General features: G+C 43.3%; 1 protein-coding gene across 1 annotated transcript in view; it reads right to left on the bottom strand.

Annotated features, from left to right (window-relative positions):
• The window catches only part of LOC132835872 (uncharacterized), a 128214-nt gene extending 106743 nt beyond the window's left edge, over positions 1-21471 (bottom strand). The window contains exons 1-3 of the mRNA XM_060854970.1: positions 20250-21471; positions 7013-7103; positions 2312-5556 (exon numbers count right to left, since the gene is read on the bottom strand). Coding sequence (XP_060710953.1) covers positions 2312-5556; positions 7013-7103; positions 20250-21471 — 4558 coding nt within the window. The remainder of the gene's footprint in view (positions 1-2311; positions 5557-7012; positions 7104-20249) is intronic.
• Positions 21472-21677: the final 206 nt, after the last annotated feature.

The following is a 21677-nucleotide window of genomic DNA, read 5'->3' as shown; positions in this document are numbered from 1 at the left end:
ACTGGTAATTCTGACCCACAAGTTGCCCTCTTACAAAACAGAAAGTGCTAGAAAAGCTAAAAAAAGGTCTTAAAATTGATAAATCTCCTGGCCCCGATGGGACACATCCTAGAGTTCTGAGAGAGGTGCTGAGGAAATAGCGGAGGCATTGGTTGAGATCTTTCAAGAGTCACTGGAGTCAGGGAAAGTCCCGGATGATTGGAAGATCGCTGTTGTAACCCCCTTGTTCAAGAAAGGATCAAGACAAAAGATGGAAAATTATAGGCCAATTAGCCTAACCTCGGTTGTTGGTATAATTCTAGAATCCATCATTAAGGATGAGGTTTCTAAATTCTTGGAAGAGCAGAGTCTGATTAGAACAAGTCAACATGGATTTAGTAAGGGGAGGTCGTGCCTGACAAACCTGTTGGAAATCTTTGAAGAGGTGACAAGTAGGTTAGACCAGGGAAACCCAGTGGATGTGGTCTATCTAGACTTCCAAAAGGCCTTTGATAAGGTGCCACATGGGAGGCTGCTGAACAAGGTGAGGGCCCATTGTGTTCGAGGTGAGCTACTGGTATGGATTGAGGATTGGCTGTCTGACAGAAAGCAGTGAGTTGAGATAAAAGGTTCTTTTTCGGAATGGCAGCTGGTGTCCCGCAGGGTTCAGTGTTGGGGCCACAGCTGTTCACATTATATATTAATGATCTGGATGAAGGCACTGGGGGCATTCTAGCAAAGTTAGGTGGACAGGCAGGTAGTACTACTGAGGAAGTGGGGAGGTTGCAGAAGGATCTAGACAGTTTGGGAGAGTGGTCCAGGAAATGGCTGATGGAATTCAACGTGAGCAAATGCGAGGTCTTGCACTTAGGAAAAAAGAATAAAAGCATAGACGACTTTCTAAACGGTGAGAAAATTCGTAAAGCCAAAGTACAAAGGGACCTGGGAGTGCTAGTCGAGAATTCTCTAAAGGTAAACATGCAAGTTGAGTCCGTGATTAAGAAAGCGAATGCAATGTTGTCACTTATCTCGAGAGGGTTGGAATATAAAAGCACCGTTGTGATACTGAGACTTTATAAAGCTCTGGTTAGGCCCCATTTGGAGTACGGTGTCCAAATTTGGTCCCCACCTCCTCGGGAAGGACATACTGGCACTGGATCATGTCCAGCGGAGATTCACACGGATGATCCCTGGAACGGTTGGTCTAACATACGAGGAACGGCTGTGGATCCTGGGATTGCATTCATTGGAGTTTAGAAGATTAAGGGGAGACTCAATAGAAACTTACAAGATAATACATGGCTTGGAAAGGGTGGACGCTAGGAAATTGTTTCCGTTAGGCGAGGAGACTAGGACCTGTGGACACACCCTTAAAATTAGAGGGGGTCAATTCAGAACAGAAATGCGGAGACATTTCTTCAGCCAGAGAGTGGTGGGCCAGTGGAATTCATTGCCGCAGAGTGCAGTGGAGGGCGGGACGCTAAATGTCTTCAAGGCAGAGATTGGTAGATTCTTGATGTCTCGAGGAATTAAGGGCTACGGGGAGAATGTGGGTAAGTGGAGTTGAAATGCCCATCAGCCATGATTGAATGGCGGAGTGAACTCGATGGGCCGAATGGCCTTACTTCCACTCCTATGTCTTATGGTCTTATGGTCAGGATGAAGACATATGTCCTAAATCCACCCCACCCACAATGGGAATTGAATCTCATGCAGCTGGCATCACTCCAAACTACATCGGTTATTCAACAGACTGAGCCAACTGCACCTCCCACCTACCCAAGGAGCCGGAGTTTCTGTGACAACATGCACTTTCATATGCATGTAGTAGCCTGGAACTAGAAGAAGGTCTTTCACATTTTTTCTCCACTTACCACCAACCATTGGCAAGTGTCGGTAGAAATTACAAGAACCATGAACACACCTTCCTTGGTCTTCAAGACTTGGAGTGGGACTTGAACCTGGAATTTCTAGCTTAAAGGCAGGGGCGCTGCCCACTACAACAGACAACCTCAATAATCTATATGAATAGTTAGACACAACATACTTGCCTAGCCAATTTGTCCCCTTTCTTCAGCACAGGTGATGTGGGTACAACTCCACGGCAGGCAGAAGTTTCTAAGATTACCCTGCCAAATGGACATGATGTGTGCCTGGACAGTGTACATTAGCAGACTGTTTGACCAACAAAAGCATTGCAGCCATGTTGGAACCTATTCACTTCATTTCTGGCATTATTTATCAACGAGGCAGCTCACATTTTAGCACCTAAGTCAATCTTTATACAGCAGTATGTTTCAGATTCCATATACAACATGACAAAGAAACTTACCTTTTCTCTTCAGCCTCTGTAATGAGAATTCCTTTTCAATTGCTGTAACTTCTTCTGCACTTATAAAGTGCCGGGTGTTGTAACTGATGCCAACTCGTTTAAGATGCCCTCGTACATGATTGGCCAAGCCTATTCCGGTGTGGAATTTATCTGGACAATAGGGACATTCTCTTTCTTCCAGTGGAAACATACGTAATAAATTCTTGCTCAAGAGATCTTTTGACTTCTTCATCAGATCTAGTGGTAAATCCTCGCTAGGCACCTCCCAAAGGATGCTTTTGTCTAACCCTACTTCTACAGAAGAAGCTAATTCCCTTTCTTCACAATTGGGCGGACGTTGAGACTGGGTGTCTCTGGGCTCATGATGGGAATGCCTTCCCACAGGTTGGGACTGGCTCGTCCCGGGTTCCCGATGGTACTGGCTCGTCTCGGGTTCCCGCTGGGAGTGGTCCTCCCCGGGCTCCCGTTGGGACTGGCCCTCCCTGGATTCCATGGAAGAACCCAAAACCTTTTCATCCAAGGCAGACTCACATTCTGAACTGCTTTCTGTTTTATCAAGTAATATTATAGAAGTCATTCTCACTAATTGCTGATGTTGGTCAACTGACAGATCTTGTGGAAAACTGATAGTCTTTAGCAGTTCTTTTGTGCGTTTTCTTACTGCTCTAGGCCAGCAAGTAGCAGCAGTTGGATCTGTAGTCATCCTTCCCTTCTTAGCAGGAAGAGCTGTTATATCACAGCTCTGAATTTGGTGACCTGGCAAGCTTGAGGTCTTCATTTCCTGACTGTCTTGTGGACCAAATGAAACAGAGCAGGCTTTATTTCCCACAGTCTCCTCCGAATCAATCTTTAGTCTCATGACATCTTTGTAGACTGAAGGTCCACTAGGACCCATTCTGGATGCAAAGTGGTCTATTACAATTTTCCTGTAGGTAAGAGCAGTTCTTTGACTGGTATGATGTTCTCCACCTGACTCAATTTTGTTCATAACCTGGCTGCGAGAAGAACAGACAGCTCCTTGTTGTGGAACAAAGCCTCCTCTGGGTAAGGGGGTGATGTTTGTCTCTGTACCTTCGCACAAGCCTGTGTAATTGGACAAGCCCACTGGTGATTTGAACTGCGTATTCTGTAGCACAACCCGCTTTGTCATGTCCAACGCCAAGTGAGTTTTCAACTTGGCAATCTCCACTTCTGGGGCATCAATGGTTTTGCTCTTTTGCTTCCCCTCAAAGATCAGAGGATGGTTATCTTCATAACGACAAGGTCCCCTTGCAGTTGAAGGCAACGATTCTATCTCCAGCTTGCCATCACCTGGATTATTCGATGGCAGGAACCTTGGGGAGTTCTCACAGTTGCTGGATTGGTTGTATGAATCCTCAGCTCCTTGGCCAGCAGAAGGCCAGAGTGGCCTGGTTGGAGGGCAGCCTGACTTTTGCTGATGGATGTGTTGCTGGCTGACTTTCACCTGGTCGTTATACACACTCTCCACTCTCTTGGAGGAAGGACACTCCTGGCTCAGCCTCAGGTCTGTTCTGATGACCTGTGTTGGCAACCCGAGACTGGGTGTGCGCGGAGACTTGGTCTTTTCCACCCCACCTGGATGGTTGTGCCACTGGTGCTCCTGAAGTCCTTCACTTGTGCCTGCCTGGAAATGGCAGAGATGGCACTGACAAGGCATTTTGTGGGCATGTGCTTCAGCCCGCACCACTGATGACTTAGCCGGGCTGGTCCCAAATGTGCCCTGCCACCTGGCCCCATGCCCCTCGCCCCATGGGTCAGCCAGCTCCTGGAAGGCCTCCATGAAACTCGCTCTGCGCTCCTGATGAAGACTCAGGTGCGTTCGAAGGGAGGCTAGGTTGCAGAAGGCATGGCCACACTCATGGCACGTGAACGGGCGAGGACCCCCTGCGAATCCCTCCTCGGCCTGCCCGTCAAAGTGGTCCAGCATGTGCCTGCGCAGGTACTCCCTGTCCTGGAAATAAACGCTGCACTTTGTGCAAGTGTAAAGAGATGGTTCACCCGAAGGTACAGGATTCCTCGTTGCTACTACAGCTGGCGCCACACAGGGCTCTTTCTCCACCACACTGGCACTAGGCAGCGTTAGTCCCACAGGTGTCAGCGATGGTTTTGCACAATCCACTCTGTAATCTTTATTGACATTCAGGTATTTACTGACTTTGCTGTGTTCACTTGAAAGGTCCAGTCTTCGCTTGAGGGCTTCTTCTGATTCCACTGCAATGAAAGCTGATGTCTCTCTGGAGATTACTTTGCCTTCTATTGGCAACACCTTGCTCTTAGATTCTTCTATCCCTTTGGCAAATTGCTCCTCATTTTCACTTCTCTTCCCTGAAACCAAGTATGTCATTTTGCTGTCTTTGTTTGATAGTCCTGAGTAATCATGTACTTGTTCCAAACCTTGTTTTCGCTCTATGCTTGCGACTGCAGCCAGTGGTTTGGGAGAAGAGGCTGGCTCTGTTGATGCTCCTGACTCTTCAGAGGCAGCTCGCTCTTTGTTCGCAATTGGACAGAGTGCCTTGGATGTTCCTTCTGAGTCGGAGCTATTGCTCGCTCCCAATCCTCCTTCTGCTACGTTCAGATTGCCCGCTTGAAATGTCTCTGGCGCTGGTTTACCTATGGTTTCCGTTGAAGTTGAGGTTAGAATGGAGAGTTCCCCTGAGTTTAAAGGATGTGCTAACACCAGGCTCGAGGCATCAGCCGAAGACAATGTATCGGTGGCACCAGCGACCTCCTCCCTTCTCGCAGGGCTAACATCCACCCCTGTGTGGACCAGCACAGATGCATTCAAGGCTTCCCTGTTTGCGCTGGGAGTGCTTTCCTGAGGCATCTCTTTATCATCAGGCAATTGTGCATTGGCAGAAAACAAAGGGGCTGCTGACTGAATCGCCTCGGTCTTCCTTTCAACAGCCGGGACCACCTGGCCAGCAGTGAGGCAGGGCCTCTCTGCACCGTGCACGCCTGGAACATCAAGCGTGTCGCAGCCGTCAAGGCTTGATGACCTTTCGCTTGACTGAACTGAGGTAGCCCGTGATGATTCCATGCCATGCTCTGCAGAGGATTTAGCAGAGAACTGGGAAAGCTCCTCCACACAGTCTGTACTGATTGCACTCGAGCAGTCCCACGACGCAGCTTGACAAAGGCTGAGAGTGTAATTGGTCACTGAGGTATTGGTTGGTTCTACACTGCCACCATCACGCTGCTCACTGAAGCGCTCATCCATCGCCGACCTACAGGCACAGATTGAGACAGCATTACCGAGAGAAGCAGCAACTCTCATTTATTTTGTGCATGTGTCTTCATCAAGGTGATTGATGACTGTGACCTTTTCTCCACCCCTCACTTTACATCAGGCAGCAGCATCAAGCATGCAATGCCATTGTTGCCGGCAGAAGGGTTCCACCCCTATTCCACCAAATATACAGCGCAACCCAGACCACGAATTTAAAAAGAAAACACCCCTCCTCCAACAACTGCAAGCATTCTGTGACGTGAAGAAGCTATCTGACGACAAAACCATGCTTCAGGACTTGGGCAGCTAACACTGAAGCAGGAACAAATTACAAAGATCTCGATCAGAATGACTTTTCTGTCAGTGTTCTGCTGCACGTTTCATATGAGCCATTGATCTGTGAGCTTGCTTCATTTGGAACGTTCAGTAGTGAAGTCTGGCCGGGTGTCTTTATATTTTCCATCGATCACCCTTCATAATCTGCGAGACCAAAAGGGCCACAGGTGAACTTTTGTGACCCTCCAAGTGTTGGAAGCTAAAACAGACATGGGCTTTAAATGCCAGAAGCAGCCAAAGTGCCAGATTCTTCAACTCAGCTGTTTTGGCAGAGGTGAGTTTTAGAGGCCAGCAGGGCTACCTGCTTCCCCATTTATATACAAGTAAGGGAGATTGACTGGACTTTCTGTTTGTAGTCTTGATGAAACTCAGTCAGGATGGGGGGTGGATTTGGCTAGCAGTGGGTTCAGGAAGGCTACAGGCTCTTGGTCTACTGGAGTGTGGGTTCAGTCATAAATCTTAACATACACTCCTCCTCCTCCTCCCCCCCACTCTGTTATGGGTGTCATTGGTAAGGCCAGCATTTGTTGCTCAATCCTAATTACCCTCAAATCGAGAGGTTTGCTGGAGCCATTTCAGAGAGCAGTAAAGAGTCAACCACATTGTTGTGGGTCACACATAGGCCAGACGAGGCAAGGACAGCTGACTTCCTTCCCTAAAACCCACGGTGAACCAGATGTGGTTTTTTTCAAGACAAGTGTCAATAGCTTTCAATTCAAGATTTACTCAACCGAAAATAAATTCCACCAGCTGCCATGGTGGGATTCAAACCAGCAACCGCAGAGCATCAGCCCGGGCCTTTGGATTACAAATTCAGATACATAACTATAGCTTCCAACCACCTTGCCTACACAACATTGAATTCTCCCAGGACAGGCAATAACACTAGAGCCGATAAGAAGCCAAAAGGATGCATGACAGATGCATGCACATTCCAAGCCCGTGAGCAGTCAGAGCCAACTAAGGAAATTGTTCAGTCTAAATATCACCGTCAAGACATGTCGTCACAATGCAATATTTGCCAGCCTTTATGATATAGTAATGTAGAACAACATGCTTCCGAAGACCCATGAATAAAGATATAAGCCAAGGAAGTTCTTTACGGAATTAGCACTTACTGACTGGGTTCCCTGTTCTTCGAGGTACTGAGATACTCATGGTAGTGTACAGGTGCTGATTCACAGTAGTCAGGATATTCCTTAATTTCTGCTGAAAGAAAATCAGTCAGGTTCATATCAACGTTTGTGCAAAAGCAAAATACTGGAGATATGGCAAGTCTGAAACAAAAAAACGAAGTTTGCTAGAAATACTCAGCATGTCAAGCAGCGTAAGATCATAAGACTCAAATCTGCAGAGAGCTCTTTTGTCCACAGTTGAACTAAGGCTGTAATGAGGTCAGGAGCTGAGTGACCCTGTTGGAACCCAAACTGAGCATCAGTGCACAGATTATTGCTAAGCAAGTGCTGCTTGATAACACCTTCGATCACTTTACTGATGATCAAGAGTCGATTAATGCAGCAGGTTTGCATTTGTTCTGCTTTTTTATGTATAGGATATACCTAGGCAGTTTTCCACATTGTTGGGAAGGTCCTAGTGTTGTAACTACACTAGAATAACTTGGTTAGAGGCACGGGCAAGTCTCTCCCCTTTAACACAGTGATGGTGCCACACAACATGCGTTCTCAATGCGAAGAAGGGATTTCATCTCCACAAGGACTGAGCATTGTTCACTCTACTGATATGGTCTTGGACAGATGATCTACAGCAGGCAAGTTAGGTGAGAATGTGGTCAATTATGTTTTACCCCATTGTTTGCTCTTTTCACTACCTGCAAAGAGGGTGGGGGAGGTGCTCCCTCAGCTGATGAAGGAGCAGCGCTCTGAAAACTAGTACCTCCAAATAAGTCTGTTGGACTATAGCCTGGTGTTGTGCAAGTTTTAACTTTGTACACCCCAGTCCAACACCGGCACTTCCAAAAAAATGTGACTGGACAAGCAGTTAGCAGCGTGTGTAAGAACGAAAAGAAGTGAATGAACCACTGGAAAAACCTTTGGCTGAAAGATGCTGAGGTGTGGGTTTGGGCCAGAGTGGTATCTTTTACAAAAGAAAATGAATTAGGAGCAGACTGGTCAGGATCCAATAAACTTCAATTGAGTCACTTCTTATTGAAAGCAAGTACAGTCTGTCCAATTTTTCTTCATAACGATACAAAACTACTTGTAACAGAAATCAAACTAATAAACCTTCTCTGAACTGCTTCCTTAACTAAGGAGATCAAAATGCACACAGTATTCAAGATGATGTCTCAGCAATGTTCTGTATAACTGAATCATACAATCTTTACTTTTATGTTCAGTTCATCGTGTAATAAAGGATAACAGTCCATGAGTTTTCTTAGTTATTTGCTATATCCATGTGCTAACATATTGTGACTCTGAACCTTGGAATTTTGCAGTCATTCTCCACAATAGTCAACATTGTTGTTCTTCTTGCTAAAGCAAAATACCTAATTTTCTCACATTACATGAGATATATTAGATTTTTGCACAGTTGATGCATCTATATTTCCAAACTCCTCTGACCTTGAAAAATCACCTTCTATGGAATGACAAGTGATGGCTTTTTGCACGTAGAATTATGTACCTATGATTTTGGATAAAATCCTTTGTGAAATTATGCTGGCCTTCTTGTACCAAATTAAATACTTTGGAGTCTAAGAAACAAATGCCATCCTTCTGTAACGTAGCTTTTAAGTTGAAAAGTAAATTTGAGGATATTTATGAACAAATTCTTCTAATTCTACTTCTGAGACAGTTCAAAAAACTAATCTGTCATCACAAATAGAGAAGGTGTGGAACTAAGTCACTCAACGAGTCAGTAAAAATAGAAAATGGAGACCCTGAAAATCAAAAAAGTTGCCTTCAGGAAAATCTCAAGCACAGCTATGGGAAAAAATATTTATGCTCTGTTGCTGACTTAGATTAGCTCCCAATTAAGTAATAGCTTAATTTTAAAACTTTCATTATATCCCTTCAAAGGCTTATCCCCACATATCTCTGCAATGCCCTCCAAGCCCACAAATGTCTAAGATATTTACCCTCCTCCCACTCTGGCGCCTTGAGCAATCCTATTTTAGTTGCTCCACCATCACCAGTGGATAAAGTTCTTAATGCAGGAAAAAAAGGTAGAGACTAAGTTCTTTAAAAGACTACTTGACCAAGCATTTCCTCATCTGCTATAACATTAATCTTCCTTTAAATGATTTTACAAAGTCAATGGGATATTTTAAAAGATGCTACACAAATCCTTTGCTTTCAGAGCTGCTTCAGAAAAATGTTATGTCTTGCATTTTGCCAATTTAAATTACTTTTCCATTAGTTTCAGTGTTTTTCCAGGGAGGGATTTTCTTAATTTTGAGGAGCAGGGATTGCAAATAGCAAGTCTCAGCATGCATTATGAATGGTGCATCTAGTAATCTGTCACGTTCTTAGAGGCACTGGTGCATTGTGGGAATTGTTGCCTATTGTCCATTCAGGCTTCTCAAACATGAAAAAGCCCCAACAGAAATCTCATTATCGGCACATCAAACAATGAACTTTTCTACACCGATTTTGTGAATTTTATACTTACTACAGTGAGCTGTAATAAGCTCTAGAGGTATGAGATTTCTGCTATACATTATCAATTCCTCTGAGGCATATAGTAGGTCAGTTAACACTGCTGTAGTATAAATCAGGACTTCTCAAAATTGGGTAGGTGGTGGGTTCAGAACCAAGGTGGGGTCATGACCTCTGTGGCAGCAATGGCCACCTTAGGGTCCCTCCCTAACTCTCACAGGCAATTACTCCCTGCCCCTCTCAGACTTCTCACTGAGGGTTCAAAACAATCTAAATTTGGTGGTGGGAAAAAAAACACTGGATACACTGCCATTTTGATCATGAGCTTTGTGCCAGGTTTGAGCTCTCTGTCACCAAACACCCCATTCCTCAGATGGCTTCACATCATTTACTAACTTATTTTCAGTCTTCACTGTCCACATTAGTGAGGAATAAATGATAACCACAAAAGATTTTCAAAACATATTTGGATCCAATTAATTCATTCCATTTCTTAAAAAAACCCATAGATTTTGCTGACTGTACAACATTTAAGAACTTGCATTTACATAGCACAGGCAGTTAGTAAAGCATAAACTTGTTGGACTATAACCTGGTATTGTGTGATTTTTAACAGAGAAATATAGCCGGCCAAAATGCATTCTAGTCACTGGCAAGATACTGGAAGGGGTGAGCAGCAATTAGTTATTCATTCAGGTTGATTGTAAAGAAGAGACTTAGAAGTAGAAATATATTTATTTGGGGAGAGAATTGGAGAACCTAGATAGCTAAAGACATAGATGATGGAGATGAAGGAAGAAGTGGTAGATCAGTGGACAGTCCTGGCAGATTGTAGAGTTGAAAGGTGAAGGGGTACAAAGAGGCAAGGTCATGAAGTTCTAGCACAAATGTTAAATGAGGTATTTTGGTACTGAGAGCCAACATTAGCTTGGGGCTAATGGAACTTGGTGTGAGGTAAGGGATATAAACTTTTTATTACATAGAATTGATGATGCAAAAGCAGTCCATTAAGCCCAACATTTATGTTTGTGCTGGCATAAACGCCTCCTCTTATTGACTGGCCATGCTTCCATTTATTCATGTAAATTCATCAGCATATGACCCCGAAATGCATTTCCAAAATTTTCACAAAATAAAAAGATAGGGAAAGGTAGGAGGTGGTTTTACAATGCTTTCACAACAGCTCAAGACAGCCATGTCAGCAGAATAAAATAAAAATACACAGATTGGAAAAGCGAACACAGAGAGCTCTGAGGAAACCCAGCTATTCTATCAACATCTTTGAAGGCAGAAACAGAGTTAACAGTGAGTCCACTTCGACTTTTCTGCAGAACTCAAGTCAGAGGCTCTGTTCTTTTGGAGTGGAGAATTGGTCACTGGGGTTAATTCCTAGTCCAAACAAAAACAATACCTACATTTTTATCAGATTGCTTGCATACAGAAATGACTGCAAGGGGTGCAAGAAAAAAACAGATATTAGCCAGACCTTCTGTTCTCCAGACAATGAGATCAGGTATACCCTGCACCAAGAGAAGCATTGCAAGTCCCGAAGAATTGACAGTGTTGAAATTCAAACATTTAGTGGACAATTACCCTCCATCTGGAACCCAATGAAAAAGACCATAACTCTGGAGGTAGAGTTGGTAGGTACCTGCCACCCTATCACACAGCAAGTACCCTACATCTTCACCCACTCAATAGAAGCAGACACAATAGCAGTATTCAAGAAGCACCCGGATGAATACATGAATAGGAAGGGAATAGAGGGATACAGATCCTGCAAGTGAGGATAGTTTTAGTATGGAAGGACAAAATATGTCAACACAGATTTGGAAGGCCAAAAGGCCTGTTCCTGTGCTGTACTGTTCTTTGTTCTATCCTGCCTCTCTCCCACTTAAGCAGCACACTACCCTGTCTCTCCATCCCCTCACTTTTGTAGCATCCTGCACAGCCACCCAATTCCCTCACCCACCCACCTGCCACACCACCCTTTTATCTATTTCCCTCGCATGTCTTCTCTCCGTCATTTGTCAAAGTACCTTTGGCCCTTTAAACCCCAGAATGTGGCATTTACTGTTGTGTAAAATCACTTTCCTCACCCAAGTCACAAATATATACTGTAAATAATTATAGCCACAGCATTGATCCTAGCGGCAATGCACTAGTTGCCATCTTGAAAATGTCTCCCAATTGTATTTTCTATTAGTCAGCCAATCCTCTAGTTATGCTAATAAATGACCTCAGCATTACAGCTTTAAGTTATTGAGCAATCTAACGTGTGGCACCTTATCAATGCCTTCTGAAAATCCAAATATGTTACATTGACTGCCTCTTTATCTAGCTTGCTTGTTACCTCCTCAAAAAATTCAAATAAATTTGTTAGGGCTGACTCCCCCTTGTGAAGCCAGACTGACTCTGTTTGAAAATATTATTTTTCCTAAATGCTCTGCCGTTACATCCTTTATAATCAATTCTAATATTTTCACAATAACAAATGTTAAACTAACTGGCCTGTTGTTACACAAATAACTCAGGTAGGAAGGTCCCCAGTGAAGACAAGTCATACTGGACTCTGTTTCTCTCTCCACAGATGCTACCAGACCTATTGAGTTTCTCCAACATTCTTGTTTTTATTGTAGTTTCATTGCCTGGAAGGAGACTTGAAGATTCAGTCAGGATTCCTGCTCCTGTCAAAAGTGAATGTAGCAGGATGAAAGGATCAGGCAATACAATGCTCATTCCCCACTTTCAGGGCCTCAAGCTTATTTGTGTGCGACAATGAGGGCAACTACTACTGTCCCCTCCATTACCATCTTCTCCCTTCGATTGTCCTGTATTTATCCTAACATTTCCCTTCACTGCCACCCATTTCTTCCTTCAATCTGGCTCAAGGCTCAACTGTGGTCCAGGCAGTAATACCTCCAGCCTAGTCAGTAGGTTGTGGCCCCACTTGGTGCTCTACTCCAACTGGAGCAGTGTCATTTAGCCTGACACTCTGAGTGCAGTACTGAGGGAGCATTGCTCTGTAGAGGAGCAGAAAGTTTGTTAAACAGCAGCCTGATCTCTGGTCTGAGTTTCAAAAGCCCTATGGCACTACTTAAAAGAAAAGGCAAGGTCTAAGGGAAGTCCTGTGAGATGTGACAATGTTATCTCAATGTAAGTTCTTTCTTCCTTTTTTTTCCATCCAATCTCCCCTTCTCTGATCTCAGAGTCTGTGCCTGAATGGATGAGGGCAGGAAAGGAAATCCAGGAGCTTTTTGCAAAAGAGAAAACTCTTTGATTATTTCCAATTCTAGTTTTGGAGACATCATAACACTATAGGTTATGGTACAGAAAAAGGCTATTCAACCCATCATGTCTATGCAGTAATAGGTAAAACCCTTCAACTTCTTGAAACCTATTGAGGCAGAGGGGAGGTGGATTTATTTTCAATAATGTACAAAATATTCATTGTTTGTACATGCTCAGTGCTATTTTCATAATTGTTTTACTCTCAAATCCCTTAGCATATTTTTCCTTTGGGAATGGTAATAACTGGAGGCTTTGTATAACCTGTACAAGTACTGAAATGCTCTGCTTCACCTCTCCATGTGTAAATGAAGCTGTCTACTCTCAGGGGCACCCTCTTCCCTTAAGTAACTGTATTAAGCTCTGGTCTGTTGTTTGAGATAACTATATTCACAAAGCCCAAAATGGATCAATGTAATTAGCACCATTTATAAACCAGACATGTTTCTATTTGAATGCACCAAGAATTGGGCTGAATCCAAGAAAGCATGTTCCCTTTAAGCAGATGGTCCTGTTAAGTGGCTTGCCATATGCAGGTAAATACAACCTGAAGTGCTTTGGTGCTCCCTCCCCTCCATCCCCTTAGACAGCTTTTAGCTCAGACTTAAGTACTGACATGTACACAGCTTAAAGTCATCGAGGGACTTGTGGATAATATGTACCACATGCCAAGGTCATTGCACTCAGTGCTGACTAATGCTCTGTATTTTTATGGTGCCTTTAGGGTCCCAAGCTGCAGAATCCTTCTCGTTGTGGGACAAATTCCTTTCTGCCAACTCAACAGACCCACAGTGACTATGGAGAAGCTGTATTCAATCCCATGCAATCAAGGCTGGCATCACTGGAGTGCTGCATTGTTGGAGGTACTATCTTCCAGGGGAGCTGTTAGACTGATGCCCCCACTCACTCCCCCACTTTCTCACTCAGTTGAATGCAAGAGATCCCATGAAACGAATGCAAAGAAAATCAGGGATCTTCTCCCCCATTTCTGGCCAACATTTATCTGTCACCTAACATTACTAAAACAGGTGATCTGATCATTTACTTTATTTGAGTGTAATGCTAAGGGTTGGATAAGTTGGGTTTGTATTTTCTGGAGTTCAGAGTTATAGAGTCACAGACAGCACAGAAAAAGGCCCTTCAGCCCAACACGTCTGTGCCGGTCAAAAACAACCATCTAACTGTTCTAATCCCATTTTCCAGCACGTAGCCCATAGCTTTGTATATCTTGACATTGCAAGTATATATCTAAATACTACTTAAATGTTATAAGTGTTTCTGCCTCTACCACTCTAACAGTTGGAGAGTTTCAGATTCCCACCACTCTCTAGGTGAAAAGTCTTTTCCTCACATCCCCCTATAAACCTTCTACCTTTTACATTAAATCTATGCCTCCTAGTCATTAATCCATTCAAAGGGGAGAGGTTTTTTTTTCTTATTTACCTTAGATAATTTATAACTTTATAAATCTCAAACATGTCCTTTTTCAATCTCCTCTGCTCCAAGGAAAACAACTTCAATTTATCCAATCTCTCTTCATAACTTCCAGCCCAGGCAATACCCTGGAAAATCTTCGCTGCAGCTCAAAGAGTCAGAGAGTCATACAGCATGGAAACAGACCCTTTGGTCCAAATCATCTGCACCAACCAGACATCCCAATCTGATCTAGTCTCATTTCCAGCATTTGACCCATACCCCTCTCAACCCTTTCTATTCATATAACTATCCAGATGCCTTTTAAATATTGCAATTTTACCCACCTCCACCACTTCCTCCGGCAGCTCATTCCATACACGTATCATACTCTGCATGAATAAGTTACCTGTCAATCCTTTTTAAATCTTTCCCTTCTCACCTTAAACCTATGTCTTCTAGGTTTGGACTCCCCCACCTGCAAAAAAAGACGTTGGCTATTTATCACATCTATGTCCCTCTATAAGGTTACCCCTCAGTCTCCAAAGATCCAGGGAAAACAGCCCCAGCCTACTGAACTCTCCCTATTGCTCAAACACTCCAGTTTCAGCAACATCCTTGAAAACTTTTTCTGCAGCCTCTCAAGTTTAACAACATCCTTCCTATAGAAGGGCAACCAGAATTGAAAGCTATATTCCTTTCCAGTGCTATCAGATTCCTCCTATCAGGTGGATTCCAGAACTACTCACAATATTCGAGCCTTAGCCTAACCAACAATTTATACAGTATAACCTTGCTGCTTTTAAGCTCTATGCCTTGACTAATAAAGGCTAGTAGACTACACAATTCTTAACCAATTTATCCAATTGTCCTGACACTTTAAGGCATCAGTGGACATGCACTTTGAGGTCCCTCTGATCCACAGTGCTTCCCAGGGTCCTACCATTCATCAGGTATTCCTTTATATTTTTCCTGCCCAGTGCATTAGTTATCCACATTGAATACCATTTGTTACAGATCAGCCTATCTGACCAGCTTGTCTATATCCTTTGGCAGTTTAAGGCTAACCTCCTCACTGTTTACCACCTGCACCAATTTTGAATAACATACAAACATACTCATCAACCTTCCTTCATCCGATTCTCAATCGCTTATATAAACTACAAACAGTAAGGGTCTCAATACTGACCCCTGTGGGACTCCACTGGACACAGACTTCCAATCGGATAAAAACTCCTCATCCACTCAGCCACAAGTGGATCCAATTTTGCCAAATTTCCTTGGATCCTATGGGATCTCATTGTTGCGATCAGTCTCTCATGCAGGACCTTATCAAAAGCCTTGCTGAAATCCACACAGACTGCAATCAAATGCATTGTCCTCACCCACGTAGTTAGTTACCTCTTTGAAAGATTCAAATCAGTTTGGTCAGACATGACCCTCTCCTTAACAAAACCATGGTGACTAGTCTTGATTAATCCCTGCCTCTCCCAACGCAGATTAATTCTGTCCCTTAGAATTACTTCCAATAGTTTTCCCACCACTGAGATTAGACTGATGGACTAGTTCCTTGTTTATCACTTGCTGACTTCTTTAGAAAAATGAGAAATGCAATCTCATTGAGACATAGAAGATTGAGAGGCTGCAGATACTGAGAAACAGTGAGTGTTTCCATAGGTAGGAGAATTTAAAACACAGTGGTACAAATCTCATTGGAACTATCAATCTTTAGGACTGAGAGGATGGAGGAAGTCCCTCACTCAATGCATTATGAATTCTCGGAATTTTTTACCCAGGGGACTGTGGATGCTCCATCACTGAAGATATTTAAGGCTGGGATAGGCCGATTTTTGATTCCTCAAAGAATGAAGGAATAGACCAGCAGATGGAAAAGTGGTACTGATACCCAAGGTCAGCCATGAATAGCACAGCAGGCTTGACATATTGTCTAAGATTCCTCCTATTTCTTGTATAGTTGCTGTTTGTGGGAGATTTCTTATGGGCATACCAGTGGCTGTTTTTCCTATGTCACCACAGAGGCTATACATCAGAAGTCTTTCACTGGCTATAGAGTGGGTTGGGATGCTCTAGAAATGTAGGCCTTTTTATTTCCTTCCACAGCCAAAGAGTATAGGTGTAAATTTACAATGCTACGCTGCACCAGTGCTAGCAAACTAATGGCAGAAATGGAAGGCACATTAAAATTGTGGTTAAAGGGAAGAGAATATATGAAGGGTGAGAGCTAACACTAAAGAGATGATTTCCTGAAAAGTTGTTCCAGAGAGTAGTTAATGGGCCAGGAACTTAGAAGCAGGGCTGGGATGCGACAAGGCAGTGTAACCATGCCAACCAGCAATTAAATAGACCGAGTGATTATCCAATGATGCAGAGAGTGCATTTTTTAAAAAATGGAGTTGAGGTGGGGCAGGGGGACTCCTGGCATTTGGTAAGCTCAAGTTGTGCAAAGCCACAAGCAATCTGGCAGGCAGAAGGCCATCAGAAAGGGAACATCTTCACTCCCTAGGCTGCAGCAATTCAGGAAAGAGGCACGACCACCACTTTTGCAAAAGGAGGAGAGCTGCACTCAGTTTCTGCCTTGCCATGTCACCCACACCTGAAGACAGAATGAAGGTTAAAAAAAAAAAGAGAAATAAAGTGTCTATTGGACTCCAAATTTTACAATTGTCTTAGTGACATGATCACTAAGGAATGGAACATTCTGCAATGTGACAGCAATAAGCACTTTCAGATCAAACATAACCTGGCCAAATAGAGAATAAGACATCAATTCCCCAACAATGAGTATAGCCCTAACTGTAGAATAGCATCCCTCAATTTTGCACGTTCAATATCTCCTGCACGATGGTCTATATTCTGAGAGAGGCTGGCTGTTTCTAGAACCATAAAACAGATAAGGAGGCTCTCAGTCCATCGTGCATGTACCAGCCCTTTGAAAGAGCTGTTCATTTCGTCCCACTTCCCTCCTCCTGACCCAGTGTCTTGCAAATCTTTGACCATCAACTCCCTTTTGGAAAGGGCTTTCAATACCCCTAACATTTTTCTTTATCTCTCTTCAGATTCTTTTGCTAATTATCTTAAATTTCTGTCCTCTAGTTACTGACCCACACAACATCCTCACATGTGCCGTCAAAAGCCCTCACGATTTTGAGCATCTCTAGTTTAGTGGCAAATTAGCTGGAGCGATCCATCAGCAACCAAAGCTTCAGGATGATAAGGTCCAATGCAGCAATGGCAGCGGTGGAGCTCTGGTCCAGAGGCCCTTTAAATGGCAGAGTTATTTTTTAAAACTATGGATGTGACCTAACAGGCCAGATCTTTAGGCCTTAATTATTGTCCACAATAACTAGGTAGATGCTTTTTATTTCTAAGCCCTGTGATTGAAACAGCTTTCCATCTCACTGCTCTCTCAAATTAGGGAAGCAGTGAGATAAAACTTTGGCTTGAGGGGCTGGGATTAGAATGCTCCCCACTTGTTTCACGTGGGGTGTTATTCACCAGCAGAGAGGATGGTTTAAAGAGTTAGTGATACAAATGGGAAGTAAAATATAATCCAAAATTTACAATTGTTTCATTGAGTACTTCACAGTAGTGTCTCAGTCAATCTGTGCCAACAATGTAGCAACTACTGTATAAATGTTTATCAGCAAATGGATACTGTGTAGCAACATTTCATTCAGGCCAAGTAATGATATTTGAAGAAACACGATAGGAAACCACTTGAGAAAGTACACAATAATTGGGAGAAATTGAGGACTGCAGATGCTGGAGATCAGAGCTGAAAAACGTGTTGCTGGAAAAGCGCAGCAGGTCAGGCAGTATACAAGGAGCAGGAGAATTGACGTTATGCTTGAAACATCGATTCTCCTGCTCCTTGGATGCTGCCTGACCTGCTGCGCCTTTCCAGCACACAATAATTGGGCCAAGACATTTGGCATCTTGTTCTGCGGGATCTCCCGTCTGCCATAAATTGGGCACAAGAGTAGCCCAGAAACCACCTTGTCCACAGTTTTACAAATATGTGATAATGATAGGCAGGGAAAGACCAAAACATCCATCGAGTATGCACCACCCTCATGAAAGCTACAGCGAGGCTATTCGAAAACCTATTTTCTTTGGGAAGCAAGTCTTTTAATTTTGTGGAATATCTTTTTAAGATTAAAGTGGGTTCGACAGGTATTTTTAAAGTAGACCCACCATCAAATTATCATATCCTCATAATCAAATAACAAACACTGTCCACTAGGACAGCGTAACAATAAAAGTCAAAAGGGAAAGAAACCAGGAAGGGAAGTAAATCAAAATAACACATCAGCCCTCACAGTACTCACTCTCTACAAAAGCCTCGAGGTTGCTGTGAACACCACATGCTCCCCGTGCAAGGTCACTTGAGCATGAACCACAGAAGGGAAGCATGCAGTTGGGAATCACAACCCTCTGCACTACCTGCTACCTGAACCGGTTGATGGGCTCGGGCATTTGGTTAATTGGTTTACTGATTAGGAACTCATTCTGTGCCTGGAAATGCCCGATTGTCACAACCTGGGATTGCCACAAGGATGAACAGTCAAGAAGCAAGTGGTAAATAGAAAACAATGTATTGCAGTAGGGTTAGATCAGCCTGTGCCTTCTGTTTAAGTTACAACACACAAAATTCATATAACAGGTAAACAAGAAAGGTTGTCTCTGAAAGAAAGTTTTCCGCTTGCTATTTTAGAGCAGCTAGATTATGAGAATGGATCGAAGATTGTTTGCATGTGTGTTTTAGTGTTGGAAAGTCAGAAACCTAAGACAGGAAGATTGAGAGATTGTAGGTCACGCAAGACCATTCCTGAAACTTCAGTACTGCCAAAGTCAACCAGACCATTCAAAGAGGTCTGAAAATTGTGGCATCAGTCTGGTCAAGTGACATGTTGTCTTCTCTGTGGGAATCACTTCAGCTGATGTCCAATTGAATATGACTGCTGGTGAGTGTAGCTCAAATCAATAACATTTGATTGGAAAGTGAGAAATCCTACAAAACAAAGACTGAGTGGGAAAGATTGAAAGGGAACATGTATACATAAGCTGAGGTATATCTTTGTTGTATCAGCTATTTAAAGTGAAATTATTTTAATTAACAGGCACAGGATATTTCATGTTTAGATTGTGTGTTGGCTTGGAATACCTGAAGTATTAATAAAATCTTGTCCATCAGTTTTCTTTCCACTGGTTTTAGGGCCCAAAAGCACAATGAAGGAACTCATTTTAAAAGAAATCTCAATGGGGTTTGGAACACATTTTATTCCAATCTCTTGCTCTCATGATCTCCTGAAATATGCAAAAGGGAAAACAAAATAAAGGACCAATGTGGGACAAAAAAAAACCACTGGTAAATTCACTCCGACGATCAGAACCAGTTCATGAAATCACAAGGAAAGCCTCATACAATGTGCCTCTTACCTTCTATATGATATTTTCCCCAGTCACGAACCATTCCAACTCCTTTCTATGGCTCAGGAGGACCAACAACTCTCACAAAATGAAACATCTGATCCGTACAACTATAGCCTCCAAATGCTCAACAAGTTTGCATAGCTGAACTACAGACTAGACAAATCTTCACACTTATTGTCATGTCTATGATGAATTGGTCAAGTACAGGGCTCTGGCTGTTTGCAGTGTGCAAGTTAAAAAGGAAAAGCATTCACAGGCAGAGCTCTCACTTCTGGTTATAATCCTGCCACGCCTGGTTTTTACATCAAGGGAGAACAGAACCTGCAGTCTAATGGATCTGCCAACACTCAATAAAGAGCGTAATAGTTGGGGAGGGTTACTTACACATTAGTGGGCAGCTGGTGGAGGTGGGGAGGAATGAGATGAGTAATCAGCAAACACATAAAAGGAGGAAGATATTTCAGACTGCAGCCATCAAGCATGTCCACTATTGGCTACACAATACGTCTTGACATGCCCGCTCTCGCACATGTGAAAATACATCGAGTAAAGTGAAATTCTGCAAGGCATCCAATTGACTTACCAGGAATACAATCCTTTCCTAAGCTTGTCAGAACTTGTTCCCTTTCATGAACGTCTTTTGTTGGCAGCATTTGGTCTCGAGGCACATTGACAGAAATCTCAGTCACGGCCACTCTCTTGCAACTGTCTTCATTTGCTAAAGGTAAGACCCTGAAAGGGTTTTCCACACTGCTTGAATGCTCAAGTGAGCCAATAATGAACTCTGCATCCGGCCATGACTGGACAGCATTGTGCACATTGCTGATAGCCTTTTCACAGCTGACACTTGGTGTCGGATCATCTACAATTTTGCCACTGTCGAGGGAGTTTTGACTAAAGCATGCCATTTCCTCATCATCTCTTGTACAAGAAACCTCAAATTCATATGACATTGGATCTACTGAAGTGTTTAAATCTTCATCAGCCTCACAAGACACATCAAAGCTATAGGAGACTGGATCCAGAGAGGTGTATTGCACTTCTTCCTCTCCACAAGTCACATCATACTCATAGGTCATCTGGTCTAAAGAAGAGTATTGGTCACCATCTCGTTCACATGTTAAATCAAACCCATACAACATTCGGTCTACAGCAGTACTCTGAAGATTATTCATAGTGTGGTTGTCATGCTCCTTTTGGGTATAAGGTGTTAACAACACCCTGCGTCCAACCTCTGATACGTTCAGATTTATCCCATCTAAAATATTGTCTGGCAGGCAAGCAGAAAAAGAACTTGCGTGGTTATTCAACTGGTCCCTTGTGTTCTCACCGAAAGTCCTCAAGTTCTCAGTGAGGACAGAATGTGCAGGAACGGGCTCAAGTTTGGTGATGATTGGTCCTGCTTTGGAGTCAATTGCTTCAATGTGCCCAACACTGCCTTGTTGCTCTGATGAACTAACTGGTTTAGCACCAGAAGAGTCCTCAAATAGGTTTTCATGCTCCACCTCTGTCTTCGCGCTCAGAGGTGTCCTCATCAGATGGTCGGCACCCATCACACCCTCAAGGGATAAACTGAGGTGCTGCTCATGTGATGCCCTGCCTCTCATCTCCTCCAAGGTATTCACACAATGGACACCAAAACTGATGCTGTCATCACCACCTGAACTGTGTTGTGAAAGCTCAACATTGTCCATTTGATCTCCTGACAGATTTAGCACATCATCAGGGCTGCAAAATCCCTTGTTGACGTTGGTCTGCATTTCTTCATCCCATTCTATTAGTTCCTGATTGCTACTTTTCGCCATTGAACTTATGGAATGACAGTGCCCTCTTGCAAAGCCGTTTATACTTTATGATCAAAGCTCCTTTGTGGCTGAAACAGAAAACATTTAGACAGTCAGAACTTTCTATAGACCCTGTGATCCTCTCGCTCAATCCCATCAGCCCACTTTTCCACAACCGCCTCCCCCCACAGTAATATCTCTCAATCTTATCAACACATATACAGCAG

The sequence above is a fragment of the Hemiscyllium ocellatum genome, chromosome 45 (assembly GCF_020745735.1).
Source record: "Hemiscyllium ocellatum isolate sHemOce1 chromosome 45, sHemOce1.pat.X.cur, whole genome shotgun sequence".
In the NCBI taxonomy this organism is placed as follows: Eukaryota; Metazoa; Chordata; class Chondrichthyes; order Orectolobiformes; family Hemiscylliidae; genus Hemiscyllium; species Hemiscyllium ocellatum.
Note: the sequence above shows the minus strand (reverse complement) of the source record. Positions and strands in the feature narration are given on the sequence as shown.